This window comes from Crinia signifera, chromosome 8 (assembly GCF_055691185.1).
Source record: "Crinia signifera chromosome 8, ASM5569118v1, whole genome shotgun sequence".
In the NCBI taxonomy this organism is placed as follows: domain Eukaryota; kingdom Metazoa; phylum Chordata; class Amphibia; order Anura; family Myobatrachidae; genus Crinia; species Crinia signifera.
In genome coordinates, this window is record NC_139224.1 from 116,516,056 (window position 1) to 116,543,843 (window position 27,788).

At 43.0% G+C, this 27,788-nt stretch overlaps 1 protein-coding gene across 1 annotated transcript in view; it reads left to right on the forward strand.

The window, feature by feature from the left end:
• Nucleotides 1-233: 233 nt before the first annotated feature.
• PTBP2 (polypyrimidine tract binding protein 2) overlaps nt 234-27,788 on the forward strand; it is a 39,236-nt gene continuing 11,681 nt past the window's right edge. Inside the window, exons 1-7 of the mRNA XM_083157058.1 lie at nt 234-379; nt 14,706-14,736; nt 16,893-16,968; nt 23,365-23,537; nt 24,783-24,926; nt 27,253-27,417; nt 27,508-27,618. Of these exons, the coding sequence (XP_083013184.1) occupies nt 372-379; nt 14,706-14,736; nt 16,893-16,968; nt 23,365-23,537; nt 24,783-24,926; nt 27,253-27,417; nt 27,508-27,618 (708 nt within the window). The 5' untranslated portion in view covers nt 234-371. The remainder of the gene's footprint in view (nt 380-14,705; nt 14,737-16,892; nt 16,969-23,364; nt 23,538-24,782; nt 24,927-27,252; nt 27,418-27,507; nt 27,619-27,788) is intronic.

The following is a 27,788-nucleotide window of genomic DNA, read 5'->3' on the forward strand; positions in this document are numbered from 1 at the left end:
GTTGACCATATGATTGTGTCGACTTGCATTAGTGGGCGATCTAGACATTGTCTACCATTTATATCATAACCCTCGTGTAGTGCTCTCTCCTGTACACAGCACACAGCATGTTACATGAGGAGAGTTTGTTTTCGCTCACATGAGTACACGGCTGTGTCAGTCAGACAGTGACAGCCAGCCTACTGGCTGAGAGTCCGTCCCACCCTCCCTTCGGGCGCTTCGCTCGGCTCGGCCATTTCCGTACATCGTCGCCGCTCGGCTCGCTCATCATTCGGCAATTTCCGCCCCATGAGGTAGCGCCATTTTGTGTATGAGTGAAGTCGGTGTCGGTGCTGTTCGAGATCGTATACGGAGCGCTGACCAATCTGGCAATGGACGGGTATGTATTTGGCTCTGAAAAGACGCCGTTTGTGGTGTACGGTGCCTGCCTGCAGCCGGGACGTATGCTGTCAGTCTAGGCGCCGGGTGCGGTGTGTAATGGGCACATCTGATGTACCTGGGGGCCTCACACCTCCCTCCCGTATGGCGGGAATTCGTATGGGAGCGGTCCGTCGTCTGCACCTCGACCAACGCTGGGGTCGACTGGTGGCTGGGAGGTGTGCTAGGAAAGGCCGCGGTAGGCGGAGGCTGGAGACGGGCCTGTAGGAAGGGCGGCCGGGGACTGGGTTCCCCGAGCACCTGCCTGCCATAGGGCCGCTGTATAGCATCTCCTTCTGCGCTGTGTGTGGGACCATAGGGCCACTGTGTATGGGGCTACAGAGCCGCTGTGTATGGGGCGTTCTGCTTGCACATAGGCCAGTGATTGTGGGGACACGACATGTTTGTGTAGCCGCCCTGGGTGTGACAGCATACTATCCTCCCCTAGTAATGCATGGCTGACTCCTGGACATCCTTTGTTTCCTCTATATGATGTGGCTATAAATGCTGCCTGTACCTATGTCTGGCAGTGCTATCTCTGTGGTCGGCGCTGTGGAACCCTTGTGGCGCCCTATTAATTAAAACATGTAACCCTCACTTCCCAACCAAACACATGGCAATGTGCTATGCATATGGCTGCTATGTGTGTTTATGGCCTTGTTTATGTATATTTTAGTTATTTGTCTTTGTTACCCACATGGTCCCTTTTTCAGCTGCATACAGATAAAGACAAAGGTGCAGGAAATGGGGCTTTGTATGGATGTAGTCTGACAATAGAAGTTTCATCCATATGGATTTGGTCCTTTGTGTGCTGGCATTGGTCCAGGGAAAGCAGTCAGCACATTACACCGCTCTGTCTCATGATGGAGAGGGGGTGGGGGTTCTCTGCTTGTTGTGACCAGGGCATCCGCCTTGATAAATACATCATGATGCAAATCATTAATACTTTACATAAAACAATGAATGGGATAAGATTAGGCATGAAAAAACTCTGAAGGATATGAATTATTTATGTTTGAGCAGGTGCAATAAGGCATCCAATGTACATGATTTGCTGTAGACGAGTGATAAACAGAAGGGGTAAAATGCTGTAACCAGACAAACGTGTTGGTGCTGCTTCCTTCCAGCTCAGTTGCTAACTTTGTCTGGATTTGCGTAGGGTCTCTGGGCTTGTTCTTGTACAAAGTAGATTTACAGGTGTAATCCGAATATTAAGCTTGGATCGAGTATTGCAAAAATAGTTTTTTTTTAAGAATGTATTTATTTTGCTAAATGTGTTTGGTCTCTAGTAGACAAAGCATTTTTTTTTTGTGTACAGAAGAAAATAAAATAGTTAAGGTGCCCATACACTATTGCGATGTATTGCAGCAGTGTCTGACCCTCCTAGCCACCCTGGACTGTCCTGGGAGGCAGGATGTCATGTGGCTCTTTAACATGTGATTATTGCAGGCGACCCCTGTTCCACGCTGCCGGGAGGGGGGGGTCTCAGTCGTAGGTCAGACCCGTATGCATCAGGTCCGATGAGCACCAGATCCGATTCAACATTAAACGCATCTGATTTGGGCCGAATCGCAGTATTGCATGGTAGATACCGGGTCACCCAAAAGAGCTGGGATCCAGCGATCAATCTGCAAAAAGATCCGGATCTTTTAGACCTAGGAGGGCCAAACCAGTCCTCGAGATCTACCAACGGTCCACGTTTCCCGGATCACCTAGCTGGTGCACAGCTGTAGTCATTACTAACTGTCACATTTTAAAACCTGCTGCATTAATTCCTACTATAGATGCACAGGTTGCATGGAAAACCTGCACCGTTGGTAGATCTTGAGGACAGGTTTGGCCACCCCTGTTTTAGACTGACACAGCTCGCATTGAAAAAGGGTTAATTTCATAATATTGACTCATAAAAACTCGCGAGAGGTCGGTAGCTCTCGCAAGATTTCCCCTGTACTTAAATTCCTACACAACCATTGGGTGGGTGGGCCATACACGTTCAAAATCAAAGAAAAAGAATGACTGATCAACTTTTTGGGATCGGCGGCTCACTCACTCTAGTGATCCGTCCAAAAGATCAGCTTCATTCGCGAACGTCCCATCTCTAGTGTATGGGGGCCTTTACTCGCTGGATCTAATGCTGATATTTTTATATAGCGCTCATTCTCTGCCATTCTAAATGTTTTAACCGTACGATTAAGATGAGGGCCATCCACTTAGCTGTGACAGGTGAAACAAAATTTTATTTAAACCACAGCATGTGCCAGCTTATTGGGACTATTTGGATAGCCACGGGTGAAGCAGTTACGAGTCATCAATAGGTGTGGGTAATTGGATACCCCTCAAAATGTCATTTTCAAACTCTGGTGTTATTGATTGATACTTTGGGGTTTGTAAGAAATGTGTCCTATATTTGTTATGACATAGATATATTTAACAGCTTAGGCCTGCGTCTTTGGCTACTTGGGCTGGTAATCGCGTGTAAAGGCTCAGCTGTTGCTTCATTAAGTATGAAACTTTGAATACTCTACTCAGTGGGCTGATCCGTATGTGTCCAAATCTACAGGTTCACCACCATCTGGTACATGATGGTCTGACCCCTCTATTAATCCGTAGAAATCCGGAAAGGGGGGGGGGGGGGGGATAGTGGTTTCGGCTGTGGGAGACTCATACCCCTTTCACCCCACACAAATAACCTGGGTCTCTGTGTGGTGTGAAAGTGCCATGTAGAAAAACCCGGGTCCAGCAACCCGGCATTCCGACCTGGGTTAAAAGAAAGATTTTACCTGAGTCGAACTCTGGTTACTGGGCAGTATAAACAGGTAACCTGAGTTGAGCGATCCGGATCCCATTTACACTATATGGAGGAGGCAGTGTCCGCTCCAAGCGCTGCCCTCTCCCCGCCCCTCCCCCCCAATGACACTCCGCCTCCTAGTGACATCAGTGTGTGTGAAGGGGGGGGGGGGTAAACCATCGGTATGCTGCTGTATCTACCACACACTATCTGGCACAATGACAGGAACCAGGGGTGCTGAATTTTATGTGGTGTATTGAAAACGTATAAGGTGTACAACACTTCAAGAATCAGTATAGACAGTCGTCAAATTAAAGCGTCTATACGCCCCAATAGTGATGTCAATAAAACCTTTCAGAATGTTATTTTTCACCCTAAACAACATGATTACTTGCTTGTGACACTTTAAAGTAAAATGAAGCTTTGGCAGTGTTTTTAATAGTCAAAAATGCTGTCAAGTGACCAGTATCGTAGTCCGTGGGGAGTAATTTCAGTAAAATTGCAACTGTCTAAAAAAAATTCCAACATCACCTTCATTGTTAAAACTCAGTGGGGTCGATTCAGTATGGTGCGGAGTGAACTGCGCCTGGAGGGAGCTGCTGGAGCTATTCTAATTTACGTGTTGCTAAACTAGACAATGCCGGTACTCATGGGTGTTTAGTCAGGAGTACTGGCATTTTCTGACTTAAGTGCACACAGCAATGGTGCTTGTGTTGCACTATTGCTTAAAACAGCATTGCCACCCTAGTTTTGTCAGTTTTATGTTCGCACTCCAGGGTTAGCTGCGCGCTGATAGCTGGGGTAGTTCCCTTCTGGCACTGCGTACCGCATTGAAGCAACCCCAATAAGTGCTGATTTTTAAGTGCAAGTTAAAAACCATAATAATTAAATGTTAATTAATAAAGCCAGCAGAGTTCTGGAGGAAAAGTGGCAACTGGAATGCAGCAGGGTGGGCCCGCCGTTGTCACGAATGTGGGCGGACCCGCCCGCAGAAGTCTCTTGTGGGGCATGCAGAAGCCTGCAGCGGGGACCAGAAGGCTAGGTTCTTTAAGCAGGGTACTGCAAAACGCAGTAAAAAATTAGGCCTTGCGTGAACATTAATAATTGTACTTTTGCATTTGGATGCAATGCAAGGTGTGTATAACCCAGAGTGGTTAATGAATACTACAATTCTTGTAGCGCCACAAATTAGAGGCATACACGCGGTAATTTCAGACCCATTTCTAAGTGATCTGACTAGCCACCAAAGCTTTGCTACTTATTGCACCATTCGCTGAGGTTGGGACGCGCATGTATGTAAGATGATTGCGTGCCCCATTTGTTGCAATGGGGCTATAGCGTGCCTGCAGTATAAACGAGTGTGGCTCCATCTGTATGCATCAACATTACAGGCAAGGTAACATAAAAATAGACGTACAGTAGTTCTGAGGCTAATTGTTTTTGGGCGCCTGGAGCTCTTGCTCGAAGGGACAGTTTTTCTGGTACCAGCATGTGGGGGTCATTCCCAATCTCAAATGCACTGCAATAAGCTGTGCACAGGGACTTCCTGTGCAAGCTACTGGGCATGCTGCAATTAAAGTGCCCCAAAGCCCTAAATTAGACAGATTTCTCACACCTCAGGGTGTGAGCAGAAGTTTGCGATATTTAATGGACACCCAAAAACATGTGAATGTCGACATAGTGCTTTTCCTATGTTACAGCTCTAATCGCAACGTGATGCTAAACCTAACATTCATTATGCTGATGCACTAGCAGATACTAGTGGAAGAGACAATTTCCCAGTAGTGGCTCGTCTACTACTCTTCAATCTCGCATGGGAGGAATTCAGTTTTTCCCACTGTCCTGCGTAAAGTGACAGGTAATATTCTTGTGCCCCTTACTTATCACTTTGTATGCTGCGACCAAATTCAACGGAGTTAGCCACATAAATAGCTGAAGTTCTGCAACCTGCTGTCGCTGAGTTTGGGTGCCCAAAATTCTGACATTGGGCAGCTGCTTGCTTGCACCTGAGGAGCGAGCAAGCAGAAATAATGTGTGCTCATTGGTTTAAGCAATTGATTATTGCCTGGGCACTGTAAATGGGGGGCTGCAGTAGCGCAAAGCACTCAAATTCTCTGCTGAGTATTTGATTGTGGGAACTGATGCCAATTAAATGGTTTGTTCCTGTAACACCATTACTTCCAATGAGAAGGCAGTAGAGGGATACATTTGGTTTCCCCCAGATGTCGTCTTTTGCAATCATTCGCCCTCATGCAGTAACATTACTGATTCATACATACTTTCACAGTTTCTAATCGGCACTGAAAGTGTTACTTATGGGTTGTATAAAGATAGCAGAGTATTAGAGCACCGGCCCCACGCAGAAACCATATGTGATTTCACTAGTAGTTTATTGCTTCACGTGTGATGCAAGTAATGGGATGCTGATGGGCTGGATTATAAAAATGCCTCTAAATGTTTATTATAACGATAACCTTGATGTGTAGACAAGGGAGGAAATGTATGCTATGTATACCATTAGATGTGTGCAGGGGGCTATCCCTCTGTAACATTGCCATGGATGTTGTATAGAAAATATGATGAGAGAAGTTTTAAACATCCCAGATTTGGTGGTGTTACATAATGCTTACCGAAATTAAGTTGGAATCAACAGTTTTAGCAAAATAATGATTATTCTTTAATCACTGAAGAGCAATCTGTTACAGGAGAAGTAGTCTGCAGTGTTCCATAACAGTGTTGCTCATTCTCATAACACAAATCTGTGGAATTTTGAAAAATTATTATACAACTGAAATCCAAACAAATTTAAATTAGGCCTGTTTTATAAACATAATTTCCATAGTGCTTTTCTCCAATAGGACCCAAAGCACTTACACTAAAAATACATTCATATGATTTGTTGTGTGTGTGTGTGTGAGATATATATATATATATATATATATATATATATATATATATATATATATATATTTATATATATATTTTACAGAGGTTACATTTGTATGAAAACATCATGAATATAATACAAAGATGTGTCAGACATGTTGGTTTTTCAATATTAAGCATTATTAATCTTAACCATGAAAGATCAAGATAAGTCAACTAATTTAAGTGCCCTTAAGTAAGATGAAGAAATAGGTAATGCCTGGATTTAATGAAAGGTTTACACAAGTGCTTTAAATACAGATGGAGCCCCTCTTTCATTCGCATCGCTCGCCAGAACCTTTCCACTGGTGGAGAGGAACTCCATTAGACTAGGATGCGCATGTGTCTCAGTCTCTCGGCAGCTGGACTGCGTCACTGGCCATCTCCGCTTCAGGAAGACGGGCACGGTTGGGGGGGGGTTGTTTCGGGTGCGGCGGTGGGGACCAGCGATGGAGACGGTGTGGTGCTCCGTCAGAACGGAGCGCGCCCCCTTCCAACAGCTGGCGATGGAATTGCCATCCCCTGCAAGGAAGAGGGGTGCTATTATATTCTTTTTTTTATTCAACCCTGTGGGGTGGGCAACGGTTGCTGCATTGGCAGCTGGCACAAACAATTGAATTCCCCTATAGAGCAGTGACCTAAACTTTTTTGGCGACCGCACTACCTGTTGTCTCAGACTGGTTTATGCTGATATTTTTTTCTTCTTTTCAGGACTACAGTATTCCACTGTTTGTGCTTAAATTGTGATCCTGGTATGGTCATAACCAGTCACTAGACTGCTTCAGAGATTCCATAACTTTCTCAATTAAGGGGAAAGCTTCATACATCTCCCCCAAAGCAAAGTAATTTTGGGGGATATGTATGAAGCAGTGGAGAAGTTGTCCATAGCTTTGAAGTAACAATTACTTCATTCTATAAAATTATAGGTAGCTGATGTTTTAAAAGGCCTTACAGATCTGTATAAAATGATGTTAACTTGTTTGAATTTATTTTGTATCCACTGTATCTTTCACCATGCATAAGCAGAGGCTGGATTACGGGCCGACAGTCAGAATATTTTGCATCTATCACATGTATATTGTAATCACTTTTTCCTGTGTTTCCCTTTTAAACCTAGTGGAAAAACCTGACTGTAGCAAGCATTTTTTATCTGAGAATACTTATTGATGTATTGCAACATCTGCTTAGACATCTGTGCACTTGGTTACATAACAGCAATCTATCATCTTTCGGGGGGGTTTGTCGGGACATTTTGACAATCACTTAAATAAGACCATTGTTCAGTAATGTGTTAATGGTACTGACAAAATTTGTGTGGCTGATATAATTTAAAAAATTGGTGCAATCTATTTAAGTTTACCGCGTCCCCTCGCTACGCTCGCCATGCTCAGTGCCTCACTGTGCTCGGCACACTATTTCGTGTCTACTTTTTTATGGCGACCTCTTTCATATCGACCTTATGACTGTTGACCTAGAGTCAGTCTATCATGAGTCCAGATACAGGAAATTTGCACATAATTAAATAGCTCCGAGCATTAAACCCAGAGCTACAACCACACAGTGATCCCAAGGCTAACTGAATTTGCCGGTGCTAGTGCATTCCTTTCTGAGTCAGTAGTTCTTCTTACAGGTTGAGTATCCCTTATCCAAAATGCTTGGGGCCAGAAGAATATTGGATAATGGATGATTCCGAATTTAGGAATATTTTTATATTTGAATGATGTATCTTGCATTTATGTTGTATAAGCACATCAAACACATGATATACACACACATATATTTTATTTGTGCATGGAACAAAGATTTACTAAGATGTGTATTCTACTTCACATGTGATGTTGCTATGGGCAAGCAATCAGATCCTGTCTACTATCTTCTAGAGGGTGCTAAATAAATAAGAAGTAGATTCTGATTGGTTGCCCATAACAACATCACATGTGAAGTAGAATACACAACTTGGTCAATTTCCCCCACTAGATCATCCAGCAACATTGCAATATTTTGAAGTTTCAAGTGAGCCAGATTTATCAGTGTGTGCACAGCCATGGCTGTCCATACACTAGACCAACTTTCCACCAACCATCCAGATGGTTGGTTGGACTGAAAAATCTGTTACTGTATGGGAGCAAATGACAATCAACTACAGTACCTTGTCTGCGGGCAGGTTTTGTTTGTTTCCAGATTTTGGGATAAATTTCCTGAATTGCAAATTACATTTTGCTTCCGTCCAGTTCCAGATTTTTATTCCGTCCAACCAGCTAGTTGGATGAAAGCTGGCCTGGTGTATGGCCAGCATAACAGACATTTCCCTGTTCCTTCACATAGGCGGAGTGTGGCAATGTCTACTCCCCAGGGGAGGATCATTGTGCATGGCCATTATATGAGCCGTGTATAAGGTAAAATGTTTGTCTGTTAGGCAGGTATTTTATTCAACAGTCTATATGTAGAGAGAAGGCAGCTATGTGTTCCAGCCTCTTTGTTGGAATAAAGATAAATTACCTTGGTGAGCTCCCATCTACTCTTTTTTACTACCAAAAGCAAAAAAGAGGATAGATGGAATCGGCTAATGCTTGCATGGAGTATAAATGATTTAGCCTCAGTATTGTTATTGTGGGTTCTACTTCTTTCTGGAATATCTTCTGGTGCTAAAAATGGGACTTCTGCCGTAGTCGGAATGTAAGACATGGCTGCTGTGCCACTTGGCAGATGTGCTGTGCATATCTAATGCTCATTAGCAACATTGCAAAACCAAGGAAACAAACTATTGACTGCAATTAGTGTTCCCATGGCTACAGATGTTGCTAAGGCTTCTCAGGCATTTACAACATGGCAACAACACTGTTTTCAAATGTGGGGCACACGTCAATTCATGAAAGAAAGTTTTTTTTTTTTCTATTATTAGTCAACATTTGATTTAGTTTCAAATTTATTTTATAGTAGAGATATATATATATATATATATATATATATATATATATATATATATATATATATATATATATATATATATATATATATATATATATATATATATATATATATATATATATATATATATATATATACCGTATATACTCGAGTATAAGTCGACCCGAATATAAGTCGAGGCACCTAATTTTACAACAAAAAAACTGGGAAAACTTATTGACTCAAGTGGGACCCTCACTCGAGTATAAGCCGAGGGGGACTTTTTCAGCATAAAAAATGGTCTGAAAAAGTAGGCTTATACTCGAGTATATATGGTATATCTCTCTCTACTATAAAATATAAGCACACAAGACTTGCACGCTCACCCTCTATAGCACGGTAGCCGCTGGCGCTAGATAGTAAAGTATCAACAATACTATATAGATACAGACGTACTCCCAAAAGTTTTTAGAGTAGTTGGCTTTATAAATGACACAAGCACATGATTTTTTTTTTATTTTGGCATCCTTTCATTTAATTGACTTGCTTATATTACTTTGATCTGCAGAAGAGACTATAGGGCTAATTTGATTTTCTTTGAGGGGATGTAGCTTCTGGGTAAAGTGCCCTGAGCTACCTCATTCCCAGCACTGAAGCAGGGGGAGGAAAGGTAAACCTGTCTAATGGCTGGGGCTGTCATGTTAAACTCAGTTTTCTGACTTGCGAAAGTGCCAGGTGAGGGTGTTAAAAGTGCCAAAGAGGTGTCGGGAATAGAGAACTGAGGAGATGAGTGACTGGGAGAATGAGTACTTGGCTAGGGCAGAGCTAAAGAAAGACTGGATAGAAGTAGAGACTTCCTAAAGAGGCACCCGGCAGGGCGTAAGCATATTTTCAGGAACATTGTGAGTTTGGAGTGTCAGTGCTAGGGTTTACAATGGCAGACGAGATAGGGGCAAATTGATCTATTGCGGAGGTAAGGGTGATGTTGTGGGAGGAGGCCGCCTATTTGGGGCAGGCCTTTGTGGAAAGAGGCAAGAGTAGAACAGGCATTCCCAACCAATTGGTGTGAAAAGTGAGTGCAATATCCCAGCGCAGACCTTGACTTTTGCTTCTTGCTCCTTGTCACCTCTGTCTCCCTTTATAGCTGTAGGTGAATAGTGGAAAGATTGTAAATAGGTAATAGGAAACAGGCACTCAGTATAATACAAAAATAGACCATTTGTTAATAGGATACCATTAACATTACAAGCGGCTTAAAATGATAACAAGAGCTTCTAAAAAATACAACAATCTTACCCAGAAGTAGTTTTGGCGCCTGATGAATGTATTAAAGCAAAGTATAGTCCAGCTTGCACCCTGCTAGGCTGGTATATACTGGGCAGAGTCACTTCCAGTCACTGAACAGCCAACGAGTTTCAAGCCTCCTATGGCTCTTCCTCAAGGCACACTCCCACACGTCTCTAGCGACATCCTCGGTCCTCTCTACATGCAGGACCATAGAGCATAATACTAGCGAGAGCCTTGCTGTGGATTGCAATCAGTGCTCCCTACTCCCCTTCCAGCCATTACTCGCTGTGGCTGGCGTTTTGCAGTTGTGTATGCACTTGTCAATGCTGGCACCCCGCCGAGTCCCATCTGTAATGAGGACTAGGACGTGCTTGCCCGCCTTAAATGTGCTTTTGCACTAAAAGGTACAATGAATCATATGTGATGCCATTGCTTGCATCACTTACATCACCCCTGCAATTACCAACAAATTAGCTCCTAATTGAACAAGTGATTGTATGTGCTTTAAAAGTACATAAGATCTACTTACGACCACAAGCAAAGCCGATGGATCATGAGTGCAGCACTTATGATCTGAGGATCGACCTTTCGACCCGCGGGACTGCGAATCTTACCGATATACCTTAGGATGTGCACACAATCAATTGCACGACCTGTCAAAATTGTTCATTCGTGTTTGATATTGTTCTAGTGCAGTGGTTGGGGAACAGGGGTAAATTACGCCAAATGGGGTAAAAATTTAATTCCTGGGGGTAATGGATGGTCCCGCTGTCGAGACACAGCCGGGCATGCGCATAAATCTATATGCATGCCCGGCTGTGTCACGGCAGCGCAACCCTCCATTACCCCCCGGAATTTCATTTAATTGCATATAGAATCTATGTCAAGGTACACCAGTTTCTAGTCGGGGGGGGTTGCAGACCGTCACTATATAATCTTGAAATCCTGACGCTGTCGTCTGGAGGTCACTTTATCTAGTGTTCACTAGAAAATTTCACTAAATTTTTGTAGGGCAAGGTGCTGACCACGGGGAGGGCACATTTTTCAGTCAGGAAGGCACATTTTTCTCTCTCTTTCTCTCTCTTTCTCTCTCTTTCTCTCTCTCTCTCTCTCTCTCTCTTTCTCTCTCTCTCTCTCTCTCTCTCTCTCTCTCTCTCTCTCTCTCTCTCTCTCTCTCTCTCTCTCTCTCTCTCTCTCTCTCTCTCTCATATATTCGAAGAGGAGATTTGAAAGTGGGGGTATGGAAAAGTGAAGGTTGGGCTTATGTGCGCGCCTAAGGCGAGCTCACTCCAGAAGAAGGGGCTGTGGTCACCTAAAATGGGACGTGTTCTTAAGTGTAGTGTGCCATGCCATGTACCCTTATGTACATTATGCAACACAATAGTAGATCTCCTTTTACTTGCCCCATAAACATTATGCTACACGGAATCAGACAAAATTCATGTTAAGGTGCAGATACATGGAGCGAAGTGCTCCATGCATTTCAAACTACATCACATCGCATCTAGTTAAACATGTATGCAATGTGCTAAAGCAGCATGCATTTTGAACTAGATGCAATCTAGGTCAAAAAGCATGTGCAGCACATACTTTTTGTGCTTTGCGATGACTGCCATCACCTCGCAAAAAAGAATCGCTCTGTGTATGGGCACCTTTATGCCAAAATTAAAGTTCACTTTTGGCACTTTAATTGGCACTTGGCACCTGGACTGAGGCAAAATTCCCACCCAGGTGCCCGGACTGAGGCAAAATTCCCACCCAGGTGCCCGGACTGAGGCAAAATTCCCACCCAGGTGCCCGGACTGAGGCAAAATTCACATAATTCCACACTGAGGGGTAGATTTATTAAGCTCGGTGAAGTGATAAAGTGTCTGGTTTTTATCACCAACCAATCAGCTCCTACCTGTCATTTTTTAAACCAAGCCTGTAACTTCACAGTTAGGAGTTGATTGGCCGGTGATAAAAACCTGACAAGTTATCACTTCACCGAGCTTAATAAATCTGCCCCTGAAAGATCAAAAATTCACATGATGCAACATATATCGAGTCAAAATTCACATCATGCCACCAGGATTGAGTCAAAATTCATGTCATGCCACCCAGATTAAGAAATAAATTCACGTTTTGCCCCATGGTTGAGCCAAACTTTACATACTCACACAGATTGAGCCAAAACTTGGGGACACCGTTAGAGAGGAATGCATGGGCACACAGGGACAGGGGCACAGATGGGCAGGGAGAGAGGCACACATGGGGAGAGACATTTCTACCAGCATAACGGTCACAGGTCTATGGTAGGATGGATGTACAGCATGGGTCCTCAAACTGCGGCCCTCCAGAAGTTGTGTTTTAACACTCCCTTATAGCAAAACTGTAGCAAGGCATGCTGGGATTTGTAGTTTCACAACATCTGGAGGGCTGCAGTTTGAGGACCCATGTCGTACAGTATTGGAGCTTTTCCCAGGCCAGCAGCCATTCATAATTCACTGCTCTGCAACATGATTAGTGTAACTAATACAAGATGCCAGGATCCTGCAACAAAAGCAGCATGCCTGCTTTGCATAGGACAGGAGAACCTATATCATGGTGTAGTAGCAGTATTGAGCAATAACAGGGTGTAGTAGTGTGCTACAGGAGCAATGTCCTTCTTTGTTCTGGCTGCCATAGCAATACGAAGGCTAGAGAGGTCTAATACATTATCAAACCACTGTACACACTATGAGCACAAAGCACTTCCTCTTCTGAAGCCAGATGTCACTAATCCATACTGCGGACCCCCAATGTCAGCTGCTTCTGTATTCAGCATAAGGCCGCCGCCAGTCTGCACAGATGCCACTCACCGCCTACGCACCACCGTGCGAAGCCTCTGATTTATTACTGACTTAAGGGTAGTGGCAATACACAGACACCATGAATCTTTGCAAAGGGAACACACGGGCCATGCGATGCTTAGCTGCAAGCAGGAGCCGGTGGCGATGGGTAATGGCTCGGAGGAGAAGGGCGGGGGGGGAATGGGAATGGGTAACCCGGGCAGTGGGGTCCAGGAAGCGCGGGCGGGCTTGAGGCCCCTGCGGCGTATGGACAATCAATGGCGGCATCCCTGCGGTGGATGGGAACTGAACCAGGACCCTCCGCTGATTGTCCATACTCCACAGGGACCCTGCCAAGATTGTCTATACGCCGCAGGCCCCCCATGCCCGGACCCTGCTGCCCAGGTACCACCTGCCCCCCAGGGACCCACAGACCTTATTTTTTCAGTGGCAGATGTTTACTGTGCAGGGTGGCAAAAGCCGGGCAGGGCGGAATTCGGCGGCTTTCATAGGGGCAGGGCACAGCGCCCTGTGAAAGAAGCCTAGCAGGAACACTAATTATCATTAGCTATACCACACACAGCCTGGCAACCAATGATGATGATTACAATGTCTGGCTGTGTGTGGTGCAAATTGTGTACCACACATAGCCATACATGGTCACCTTTATCCTCATCATCATCAATTGCTGCTATGCTGTGTACCGTACTAGCAGGATATGTCCTCAATTTCTGGGGGTTCAGTGTGTATTGCGATTATATGATTTTCTTCCTTTCAAATCAAGGGGTAACATTGGCGTATTTAAATATATTTTGGGGTAAAAGGTAAAGTTCCATGACCCCTGTTCTAGTGTATGGCCACCCTAACTCTTTTATTCAGACACTGCCTGTAGCATGGTTTGTAGGAGTTGATTGGTTGGGATCTCTTTCTGTCTCCAGGGGTTAAAGATATACAGTATATGTCCAATTTGTCTGGTGGGAACAAGAATCTGGTAATGTATTGGAGCACAGGACAAACCATTTGCTCCCAAATTCTGGAAAGGGGATAATGGTCATTAAAATTTGTGTTATTTAACAAATGTTTGTAAACAATTGTTTTTATCTGTTTTTTAGCATTTGAGAGCTAACTGTTCACTTTCCTTTTCTCTCATACATTGCCAGAGTCTTATTCCCACCAAATATATCTTTCTGTGTGTACCTAGTTTAAGTTACAAGTCCCCTTGGGTTGTAATCTCAGTTTATATTAATCATGGAAATTGAAATGGATTTTTGATCCCTTTATTTTGGTTACTTTAATGCTTGTTTAGCTTTAGTAATGGTTCTTATTGTGTTAAATGGAATGCAGTTACAATCCCGGCGTTCAAAATCCCGACGCCTAAATCCAGACACTTTCTCCCTCTATAGGTGTCCACGACACATCCCCCCCCTTGTCGTGATTTATTACCTATCCCATGTTAAACATAGCTTCTTTTTCCTGTTATGAATCCACATATGTAGAATCTAATGAAAAGAATGCACTAATTGAAAAGAGTATATAAATTGAAAATGTTTTTTTCTATTTTTGTTTTACAGCATTGTTACTGATGTTGCAGTCGGCGTTAAGGTATGACATTTATATACTCTATTGCCAATTTTCCATTTTGTTTCATGTACATAAACTGTTTATTTTGCAGTGTGGCTACTTTAAAAACACCCAAGGCGGTTCAGTCCTTATGGCGGCGCCTGCCGCCAACTTATTTTGCCCGTCGGGCTAACATTTCTGAGGTGGCAAACAGTAATGTCTAAATGAGTCCTGTTTGGGCATCCAAATGGCACTTCATGTCGCGCCAAGTAGTTTAATCAGGTTTAGCAGTTTTGTGCTGTAAAACCAGGTACTTCTGGGTGCGATAAAAAAATATTTATACTAGCTTCCTTTTAAATTGATTTAATGTGCGCCATTCTGCCAACCCCCCTCCCCCCGCCATGCTAAAAAGCTGAGAGCTGCGGGGGGGGCTGTGCGTCAGCTGTTCAAGCTGGGTCCCGTCCCCGCCACACTGACTTGCCGCTCTGCTAAGAGCGTCATGCTGAGAGCGTCAGTTATTCCAGGTGGCCGCTGCATGTAATTTGGGGGGGTACCCGCTGAGTGGTTTGGGTGCCTGCTCATCAGGGGGGGGTGGTGACCTATCAGTGGCCGCACCCTGCCCTAAAATAAAGCTAGAGTGAACACTAAATATCCACCCATTCATTGCATACTACCCAATATATAGTGATGGAAATATGTAATTGTTGGTGCCCAAGAAACACTTGAATCGTCACCTGAGTATCTATACATCAGGGATGGGGAACCTTTTTTTTTGTGGCAAGGGCCATTCGTAATGGTGAGAAATCCTTAGGGGGCCATATATTAAAATGCCACTTACAAATATCGCTGCAGCAGCTGTCCCACACTCTGGCGGCTGCTGCTGAACAAGACTCCCAGTCTCCTGCTGCTGCAGCATCTCGCGAGAACTACCGCCCCTCTCGCAAGATTTTCCCATTACTTGACTCCCGGCCAAGCCACCAGGCGGGTGTAAGGTCTACTCACACTTGCTACGGGGGCCGTATAAGGCCCGCGGGCCGGAGGTTCCCCACCACTGCTATACATTACACCTTTTTGTTATATTTTTTTATTTATTTTGTGGAAAATGGGAAAATCTGTATTATTTACACACATTGTGATATTCCATAGACTTTCATTTTTTTTTACAAGTAGCTCAGCCTCTGTCTTTAGTAAGAAAAGTAATAAGCTAGTATTTTTAAATATATAACAGCTGACATGCAGAAAATGTAGTAAAGCGACTTCTTTGCCTCAAACCAGCAATATTAATAGAACACCTTCTGTTAAATAACAAATAAAGTCTAGCACAATTGAATAGCATATTTTTATTTTATTTTTCTCACATTTTTGAGTAAGAAGTAGAGGTTTGGAAGAATGTGAAGGCTTACATTGTTACTTCTGGCTTAAATGGTATATGATCATTCTAAATACTTTTTGAGTGTAAATTAGTGTAGGCTTCTTGACATGTTTATTGCCAGCAAATAAGGCCAGAAGTTTGGAACCGTTCCACAGAAGTGATGAAAACACTAGAGATACAAGCTACAGTTTCTTGGGAATGGGAAGCGGTCATCTATTAGAATGAACTTAGGTCTACAGTCATTAGGTCGACCCCACTAGGTCGACTGGCAGGAAGGTCGACATGGGCCAAGGTAGACATGACTTAAGGTCGAATTTGCGTAAAGGTCGACATGAGGAAGGTCGACTGGTCATAAGGTCGACATGGGGTTTTTCACTGTTTTTTGAGCCGACATGTGCCGACAGGCGGTATTTCATGCCCTACCATCCACTAGGGCGGGGAGGAGGTTATTAAAGCTGTGGCGAGCCACCGTGCCTGAAGCATTGCGAGCGATGCGAGGGTCCGATTCTCATTGCCAACGGTGTCCATGTCGACTGTGTTGACATTCGGATCAAAAAACAGTGAAAACCCCATGTCGACCTTATGACCAGTCGACCTTCCTCATGTCGACCTTTATGCAAATTCGACCTTAAGTCATGTCGACCTTGGCCCATGTCGACCTTGGCCCATGTCGACCTTAAATCAGGTCGACCTTCCTGCCAGTCGACCTAGTGGGGTCGACCTAATGACTGTAGACCTAAGTTCATTCTGATAGATGTACCGATTCCTTGGGAATTAGGATCCAAACTTCTTTGCAACAATTTTCTTTGTCGTTTCTCGTTTTCAGAGAGGTTCCGACGAACTGCTTTCTGGAAGTGTGCTTAACGGTCCAAGCTCTAATATGAGCAGTATAGTTGTGACTGGTGAGTACAAATCCTATTAATTATGGATCGATTAATACTGTGTATATATAATTTATATCTTTCATAAAGTCCCTGCCATAACTTGGAGGAGACATTGCCGGTGCCTTGCCTTTCTTTACCTGTTACACCCAGGTGCAGTAAATGGGTGTTGCCAAAAGCTTGAGTATTAAGGGGTGTACTCACAGCATTAAACATGCAGGGGATACCGATGCACATCCCTGTATCGCCTAGCAAATAGTCTGTGTTTTGACTAGATTGTAGACATAGTAAACATAGACAATTTGATGTTGTGGAAAGTGTCTAGATACAGTCAATATGTCTACCCCAAAATGTTGACATTGGATAGGACTACAGGGTTGGCATGTTGACATGGAAAAGTTAGGCATATGAAATTGACGTGAGTTTTCACTTGGTTCGTGCTCGGTGTCTCGCTACGCCCGGCATCCACATGGATGGTGAAATTAGAACAAGCTGGTTAAAAGAAAAAAAATCAGGGCCGAATTATTTTTATAAACATTTCCATATTTGCTGCAGGTTTTTACGTTCCTGTATGGTATCCTCACAAGACCTTTTTTAATATGAGAGGGTGGTGTCTCAACACTGGTATAATTGGACAGCATTCCAGATATTTCTATCAAAATAAGTCACATATACGTGTACCTTGCATATGGCATACCACAGACGCTATAGAGTCAATATTGTGCTCACACAAAAGGCGATGAATGTATGGGGGATACACAGGTCTGATTTGGCCCGTTTTCAACCTATTGCAACAGATCTCATGAAAACTGGCCAAATCGAATGTGTGTTGCCAGAGATCATATGTTCTGCACATATGATCTACGGATTTGGCGTCCTCCTAGCTACAAGGGTCCAGAGCGGCTCAATGGGGATCATATGGACATACGCTGCTGCGAGACATCGCAGCCGTCTTTGGCCACCTTTACTTCAAGAAAAATGTGTAAATTAGCCACTGATTGACATTTGCATTTATTTTGGTGTGAAAATGTAGAAATAATTAGCCAATAACTTCCATTTTTTCCTGATTGCTATAATGGAAACCTTTTTCTGTACGCTAGCCGTCATTCTAAATACAGGACCATTTGAGGTTTCATTCTCGTGAACACAATTAGTGGTGTTGAAAGACAGAGGTCCATTGAGGTCAAACTGTCATAAATTCTGTCTAAAACTATGACCATGGCACATTTTTTTTTTGTTCTGGAAGTTCAGTGATAGAGTAATTGGTGTAAGAGAAAAATCTTTGTTCTGTAGTTCCTCTGCACACAGAAGTTACGTAGTGGTCCTTCAGGACAGAGTTTGGGAACCACTGGTCCAAATGTGCCATATGCATGTGAATGGATTAATGACACATATAGACTAGTGGATAGACCCCATGTGTGCCATCTTCCTTTTCAACTTAAAGCAGCTCTGTCTCCATTTTTTTTTTAATGTATTATTAGTTATTGCTCTTCTTTGTGTTAGCTTATAACTTTTGTTATGACATCTTGGCTTTAGCTGAACTTCAAATGCGCCTGTTGAAAGGGACGTGGATACTCATCTGCTGGTGTAAGCTGATTTTGAAGGTCTCTGCCACTGTCTGATATGCCAATAGCATCTAAAGCCCATTACGCACTATGCGATACAGGCAGATGGTATAATATATTATAGGGATGGCTAACCTTGGCACTTCAGCTGTTGAACACTCCCCAGCATGCCCTGCATCAGTTTTAGCATGGCCAAATAAACTGTAGTGGGGCATGCTGAGATGTGGTGTTCAACAGCTGGATGGCCATCCTTGTTATAGGGCATATCATTCAGTGTGTACAAATGATAACAATGCACGCACCATTGGGTTGTTACAACTGGTTGCTGCTCACCTGGTCGGGACCAAGTGAGTGTCGGCTGGGGGAGGCAAAACTACGCTGGGTGAACTGCTCTCATCTGGCGTGACGAAAATCTAGCAGGAGGACAGCACCAGGTGAGCTTCTGCTCATTCGGTGCTCTCCTACTTGCCTCAATCTAAAAAATGTTCAAGTCGGATTAAGATTGCCGGAAACGGGGCCAAGCCCTGACGGACCTGGCCGCGTTTCCGTCAAAAGCAGGTGGATACGTAGCTTTTCCACTCTGTCAGGGAAAAAACAGACTTTATTGAATAGGTCGGAACCCCTTCTGACCTATTCAAGTCAGAAACTGGCGTCTTTCCAACAAGATGCCAATTTCAACAGATTTCAAATATACTCCATAGTGTGTATGTAACATTGACACACGTAATCGTAAAATCGATTGCAACTCCTGTGTACTGAACGATCTTCTTTAAAAAATAAAGCACTTTTCCTTCTCCGATTGAGAAGGGGGTATACTGATGTTGAGTATTGCGGATTTTACAAAAAAGTGCTTGTGTTCTTATATCTGCACTTACCAGCAGTTTATTGTAATGTGTACAAATATTCATCCACATCATCCATTCACAATCAAGCCACACCACCTATCCTATTTTTGCTGCAACTGCTCCGGTTTGCCATGGGAGGTAAGTGAGTTTGCTACCTTTTACAGAGTGTGTAGCAATTCACGTTTATGTCCATCTCCTTATATGTAGCAAAAATCAATTTATCTACATTGGTGATGTTTTTTTTGTGCATTTGTGACCTCTTTATAACCTACAGCAGTGTAGGTTACCATCTGTCAATTTCGAGTAGCCTGTATCACCTGGAGTCTCTTCTCTGGTCTTACCACTCCTATCTTTTATGTGGTCCTTGCTTTTGTCACCCTAGATTTATATTGTACAGCAATTTATTACCCCGTGCAAAAGCGGTTCAGAGTGCATGTGCCATTGATTCCTTATGTTTTAACTATGCTTGATGCATAGCATTCAGTTTCTCTATTGTGATGCTCATGTTCTTACAGTATTTTAATGTACCTTGAAACAGCCATCATCTGACCCTCCCAAACGTAGCTTCTTTTCTTTGCTTGTTCATGCAGGATATGAATAGTGGTTTTGTAAAGGCTTCCATTTAGGACACTTTAAAAGTAAAGCTGTTCAGAATGTGTAGGGCCTTTTGTTAGCTCGTAAATGGGATTCAGACATACAGTGTAGAAATATTCCAGATGATTATGATTTTGTAAAGAATCTATTCATTGCTACTTTCCTCACTTATTCCAAGGTCATTTTCTGCTGGGAGAAGACAGTGAAACATGTGCAGAATTGCAGACCTAGATGTTTTACATTGGCAGTTTTCAAACAAAACAAAGAGATTTCTGCTCTGAGAACAAAAAGCCTTTATTGATATGTTATGTAAATGGCAGTTCTTCCAGGCTCCTCCCACAGTTTTAGTTTTTTTTTCATTTCTTAGAAGCCTGCTTGTGTATGTATAGGTATGTGTGGTTGTGTGTAAAAATACAGGGACAGATTTATTAAGCTTGGTGAAGTGATAAAGTGTCTGGTTTTTATCCTCCCTGTGAAGTTATAGCCTTGGTTTAAAAAATTACAGGTAGGAGCTGATTGGCCGGTGATAAAAACCAGACACTTTATCACTTCACCAAGCTTAATAAATCTACCCCACATTAGCATCCTGATATTACCATTCACCAACACAGTGGGGAAATTTAGCTCTAAGCAATGTGTAGCTGAGCATTGCCGCAACACTCTGCCGTGCGCACACACACACACACACACACACGTACTGTACTGCTGTCATCACACGTTTTCCTGCTCAACTCTGTAGGGTGCATGGCAAAACTTGTATGAATACCTAATGTCTAACAACTGGTCCTAAAATTTTAGAAATCTGATCTCAAGATGTTAAATAGCCAATAACATACTTTAGTTTGTCGTCATTATTCTACAGTCCACTTCAGTTTGTCCCCTCCTTGGTTACACTCCTGTAAGGTGGCAGTCCGATCTCCAGATGCCACGTCTAAGACATGACAGCATTCCTCCATTATTAAATGGATAATGGAAATAATTTGAGCCCGGTGCTGCTAATCAAGTGCACTGTGGTTGATCCTGTTTAGGTGCTATTACCTGTGTTTAAAAGCAAAACTTTTGAAGGTCAGTCTAGAACAGTTTCCCAAACTCCACCATTAAAGTTCAGGTTTAAGGATATCCATGCTTTTGCACATTTGACTTAATTAGTACCTCTGTCAGTTTGGTTTAACAATTAGGAATCAGGCACGAGTCTCCTTTATAATTTTCACTGTAATGGTAGGGGTTCTCACACTATTTTAGTGTTCCTTCTAGGAACTGGGGAGGGCGCTGCTGCACGGGGGCAGCATAAGGGGTGCGTACCGTGTCCACCAATGTCACCGTTGTGGGCGGTGCTGGGCCTCCAACGTCACGAAAGGGGCGTGCCCGGGCCGCAATGTCACGAAAGGGAGCGGGCCTGGCCCCACCGAAGTCACTGCGCTGCCGGGGAAGCTCCAGGCATCGCTGTCTACGGGACAGGCAGCAGGCTCTTTTAGCGGGGCACTGCTAGAGGGGCCAGGCGCATTTTGCCCTTTAAAAATCAGGCAGGGCGCAGTGCCCTGCTAAAACAGCCTACCGGGACCACTATATTTTGCCCTGGGACCCCCTCAGACAATAAAAATTATTACAGGACCACAGCAAGTTCCAGCAGAATGATCACCACATGTGGTCATCAGATGGCACACGCATGGCAGAATTGTAGAGGCACGAAATGGGAGGAATCTGAAGTAACAGACAATTTACCTGATTTTACAGACTCCTTTGATCACTGACTGAGAAATTGGAGAAGGATTTTTAAAATGTCTGATCCCCCAGCTTGACGGTCAGGGGGGGGAACTGCCAGGATAAACAGCAGGTGTATGTGCCCAATAAATCAAATATAATGGTAGAAACTGGCAAATTATTCAAGTTCACATCAGCACATCTGCAGCCGCTTTTAACTGGAAAGATGAGACCAAAGTCAAACTATTTGCACAATCTGTGTGCAAAAACAAGAACGTCACACTAAAGGGACAAGTCAATAAAATCTACTGTGGTGCGTCATTGTAGTGCACAGTAATAAGTAATTATAAATCATATGCACAGTCCTCACATAGGTAATTGAGTTGCCCCATAACTATCAAACTTGTTGGTGCACTTAATGATATTTCACAGACCCATAACCTGGACTTTTTGCAGTCATTGTATCCTCCCTGAACCTCTTTATGCAAGAGTACTTAAAGACTATCCACTAAAGTCTTCAATTTAAAGTGGCAGGAAAAATATTTCTTATTGCACCACTTTAAAGGAAATTTAGTGCATTTTGTAGTGTGTGTGTTTTTTTTTTTTTTTTGTTAAAAATAAATGTTTTCATAGAGCAGGGGTGGGGAACCTCTGGCCCGGGGGCCGTATGCAGCCCCCGTAGCCGGTCTGAGTGGCCCTCCCACCCACCTGGCAGCTTTTCCGGGAGTCAAGTACAGGGTATTCTCACGAGAGGTCGGTAGTTCTCACGAGATTCCTCTTAACCGACAGCAGCCGGAGACTGTCGGTCCTAGGCAGCCGCGGGAGCGTGGGACGGCTGCAGCAGGGCAATTTGTAAGAGGAATTTTTACATACGGCCCCCGAAGGATTTTTTTCCCCATACAAACGGCCCTTGGCACAAAAAAGGTTCCCCACCCCTGTCATACAGGATGTTTAAATTGATGTTTTTTATAGTGTTTCTGAAATTAAATGGAAGAAAATTGATAATTTATGGCACCGTCTCATTGGAATCCTGTTCTAACAAAGAGCCGTTTATATATAGATGAAAGATGAGCCTAACAAAGTGTCTAGGGAATCTTGTAATTGGAAATTGCTGTAGGGAATTTCTGAATGTATACATCTACTTGAACAGCAAAGTGGAAATAAAGTGTCATAATTTACAAAAATGATAAAGGAATCTTCTCTTTATATCAATCGGGACTTGATTATTGTAATTTACACTCTATAGCAGGCCTGGCCAACCTGTGGCTCTCCAGATGTTGTCAAACTACAAATCCCATCATGCCTCACCACAGTTTTGCTATAAGGGAGTGTTAAAATTGTGGCAAGGGATGCTGGGATTTGCAGTTTCACAACATATGGAGAGCCACAGGTTGGCCTGTCCTGCTCTATAGGATGCCACTAAAATGTTATTTTATTGTATTGAATACAGTGTTTTAAACTAATTCTCATTTAATTGTCACTGGACTCTAATGTTATTATGATATAGCTATACTGACTTGGACTACAATACAGCCTTTTCGCTAGGTGTTGGCACCTCCTGACTATTAGATCATGAAGTGTCATGGTTATTCCACTGGTGGTGTCAAATTTTGGTCCAGGCAACAAAATTACTGCTTCTGCAGTGTATGGATGATAGTTGTGCTTTGAGATGAGTTTTCGTTGCCTGAAGCACTTTCTTTTTTTATTTCCAGCCAATGGTAATGATAACAAAAAGTTCAAAGGAGATGATAAAATGGAAAGTTCACCTTCCCGGGTGCTTCATATCCGGAAACTTCCTGGTGAAGTAACAGAGACAGAAGTCATTGCTCTGGGTTTACCTTTTGGTAAAGTAACAAACATCCTAATGCTGAAAGGAAAAAATCAGGTAAACGAGTTGTTTCTTTAAAGCAAACTAGAGCACACAACAGGAAATCCATAACACTCCTATGTTTTCCACGCATCTTTTATGTTACATGTGATGAATACAAACTAGTTACATAACTGCCCAATACCTCCATTAGCTCTTAAATTAAAATGCCTGATCTGATCGCATACACTTCACTGATTACCTGCCAGTGCCCCATGGTATTGTTTGGGAACCACTGCCTCCATAGATATTACTCAAACAACCGCCTGGCAGGTCTTTAATACTGTATGAAATGGGTACAGAAACAGTCTCCAGAAACTAGAGAGCCAACCATTGACACAATAGGGATGGTTCAATTGTTTAGTGCACCTTCCATAGACACTCAATGGAGCAATTCAATGGTTTCTGCGTTCAGACTCCCATTAGTATTGACATGCCCAAAAGCACTGTGGGGGTTATTCTGGTTTACTACTTCTGGCAAATTCTTTCTTAGATGGACAAAACCATGTGCACTGCAGGTGGGGTAGATGTAAAATGTGCATAGAGAGTTAGATTTGGGTGAGGTTTTACTTCAAAGTGAGATCTATATTGCAGTGTAAAAATAAAGCAGCCAGTATTTACCCTGCACAGAAAAAAAATAAGTCACCCAAATCTAGAATAAGGCCCTGTGTCTCAAGACATTATGCTTTGTCTTCTCTTATTCTCACACCTAAGTGTAACTACACAAATCCCTAATGCCTAAAAAGCTGAGAACTTTCTATACAATTGTTTGATCGGCCCGATAATTGTATGCTGGAGTGTTTTTTAGGCTGTTCATGTTGCTATGATCATACTGAGATGCCATGTGGCTAAAGATGGCTGGCTTCCTATTCTTACTGGGTTTAAAAAAAAAAATCTGGTATCTGTATATTTCTCCCCACTCTACCTCCACCACAGTTGCATCCTACTACACAGCCCTGTCTCCAAGCACAGAAAAGCATACACAACTAGCTATTTTGGTAGATGTGGTCGCCGGCGTGCCATCTGCAAGTTTCTGGCGGATGGTGATCTGGTTATGGACTTGCGAGCGTCTCACATGCTGGCACATCTGTTGCCGAAAATGGGGTGCATGGTGCGATGGGAGCGGCTCCATCTGTATTGGCATTCAGTGTGAAATTTTCATTCTTAAATGCATTCTTGCAACTATAGCCATGAAATGTGCTGGTTTTGTTTTTTTAAATGTTACAAATGTCTTATTTATCTGAATATCGCGGTGTGTTGTAGGCCTTTTTGGAAATGGCAACAGAAGAAGCAGCTGCCACAATGGTTAATTATTATACTTCATTGACACCCCACCTACGTAACCAGCCAATTTATATCCAGTACTCTAACCATAAAGAACTGAAAACGGACAGTGCACTCAACCAGGTATGTAAGGTTTTTATGTAGTTTAAGTGCATTTTTCACATGTGATGTGTGACTGGAGAAGTGTGCAAAATACTTCTAGTTACAAGAAACCTAGACAGGTTCACTTTAGTACACAAATATTCTTTTCGATTTTGACTAGAGTTATAAGTTACGATCGCACAATATTAAGTCACATTTGATCTTGATTCAATGCCGAAGCGCTGCCCATGGCATCACTATCGAAAGCAGAAATACATACCTCCCAACATGACCCTCTCCATGAGGGACACAATACTCTCCTCCTGGACTTCCCTCTTAATTTAGGATTAACCTGTGTTGAAACACTTTTCTTATCACTTAACCTGTTTACCACAGGTGATGGCAATTATTAATTAAGAGGGAAGTACAGGAACACTCATTTTAAAAGTGCCCATACACGGTGCAACAGGGCAGTGTGATGAGATGCGTGCTCCTGTGCACAGCACGTAAAGTCTGTGCAGCCCGTGCTTTTAGTAGTGGATTGCATCGTATCTAGTACAAAAAGCACAGTGCTGTAGCACATTGTATGCTTTTTGTACTAGTTGCTATGCAATCTAGTACTAAAAGCACGGAGTTCATCGCACTGTCTGTGGGCACCTTAAGGGGGATATTCAATCGCCGTCGAGCATCTCCCGTGGGGGAGATGCTCGACGGGCCCTATTCAATGCTGTCTTCCCCGACAGCATTGAACAGGGTTTCCCGGCAGAACGAGCCCGACATCTCTAGCTGTCGGGCTCGTTCTGCCGAGAACAGCCGGGAAGTGACGAGCTGCCGGCTGCATCTCATCACTTCCCGGCCGCAACTCGCGGCCACGCCCCCTTCTCGTCCCGCTGCAGGCGGGACATTGAATCCCGCCTGCATGTTCTCGGTCGAGCTGACCGAGAACGGGACTGGGTCACGGCAGGCGAGCAAGCTCGTCTGCCGTGACCCGAAGATTGAATACCCCCCTAAATGTTTACTTTTCCAAAACAAGTAAAAAAACAAACGGAAATCCAATCGACAATAGTCCTTTCTTTCTTTCTTTCTTCCTTCCTTTCTTTCTATGGTTTATGAATCATTTCTTTAAATATATATTTCTATATATATAGTATAAAATGACTTTTTTTTTTTTTTTTTTTTTTTTTTAGCCCAACGACTAGTGGTTTTGGGGTTCCAAATTCTTAAATATTCCAGTAAAAGCACATCAGTATATGTAGACAGACCATATTATTAAGTGTATTTAGAAGGTACTTTGTGGTCACAAAATGTACTCATGGATTGAGTTTGCTGAACAGTATTGTAAAAGTTGCTTTTAGAAAAAGTGTGATACTAATCCTTTACTAATGGATCTGCAAAGGTGAAGGTACTGCTTTTGATGTAGGGTCTAATGTGTGGTCATTAGGCTCCAAGCACAAAAAAAACAGTGCACAAGTCTGTAAAGCTGTCAGGCAGGCATTAATATGAGGTTATTTTTAAAAAACCCAATGATCAGATCGAATGCTTCCACATTAAAATGTATATGTCTATTTTATTTTACTATAATAAAGCACATCTATCAAATTAGCTAAAACCAAAGATCAGCAGATACATTGGTTAGAATTGGTAAATTAACATTGAATTGTATTAATGTATAAATACATCTTTGCTGCATCGTTCTGTGGGACTTTTTTTTGAGTGTGTTTTTTTTTTTGCTGAAAATGTATCATGGTGACTAGGTCTGACTAAAAACTGTGCTCATGAATTTGATAGGTGACACTTTTTAAAAAATATATCTTTGCACGCCTGAGTTTTTGAATCGGTCGGTGAAATGCTACGATGTTGTGGCTATGGCTTTTTCCCATGCCAGGTTCAGTTGTGCTTTATATACAGACTCAATTGGACACAGAAGGATTGCATATTAATAGGGTGGCCATACATCAGAAAGATATTGTACCCAATCATACAATCTCAATTGATTGTAAGATGGATTGTATGCAGATTGTGTGTCCAAAAACCACCAAGGACTGCCGGGCAATTGAAGGGAAATTGGACACAATCATGAACGCAATTGATCTTAAGATGGATCTTTCTGATGTATGGCCAGCATTATTTGATGAGGCTTGTCTTGTGAGGACACATCTGTATAGTTGAGCTCCATGCATATGAAGGTGTGTGTGTGCAACGGCTGTAGCTAGCCCACTGCAATCTAGAGGTAGTTTGAAAGAGAGATGTTTTTGCCAGTCCTCTTCCATAGTCTTTTCAAGGTACTTTTTTTTCATTCTATTATCAAAAGCAGCATTTTCCTTCCTCACCCCAGTTAAGTTTGGCTATGCTTTTGTTTCCATTTCAGCGGGCTCAAGCAGTGCTTCAGGCTGTATCTGCCGTCCAGGCAACAAATTCCACTGTGGGTAGCGCCGCAGGAGGTGAGACAACCGTAACTTCTGCTCAGAGTCCAGTGCTGAGAATAATTATCGACAACATGTACTACCCTGTCACACTTGATGTCCTTCACCAGGTTTGTAAAACAAGCTATCCTGGGCATTTTCATGGCGGTTTTTGTGTATGAAACAATCATTTTAATTATGCTTTGTTTTATGACCTGTAGATATTTTCAAAGTTTGGAACAGTGTTGAAGATAATCACATTCACAAAAAACAATCAGTTCCAAGCACTGCTACAGTACGGGGACCCGACTAATGCACAGCAAGCTAAACTGGTGCGTAATTTACTTCCGTGGTAATGTCCGTAACCATTCTGGGGAGCAATCTTTCCATGGGAGTAATGTGCTCAAGATTCATACTTGCACAGGATTGTGAAGTATATATAGTGGAATATTATGGCAAATGATTTTGCAGTAATCTAATAGTGTTGCGCATATTACACACC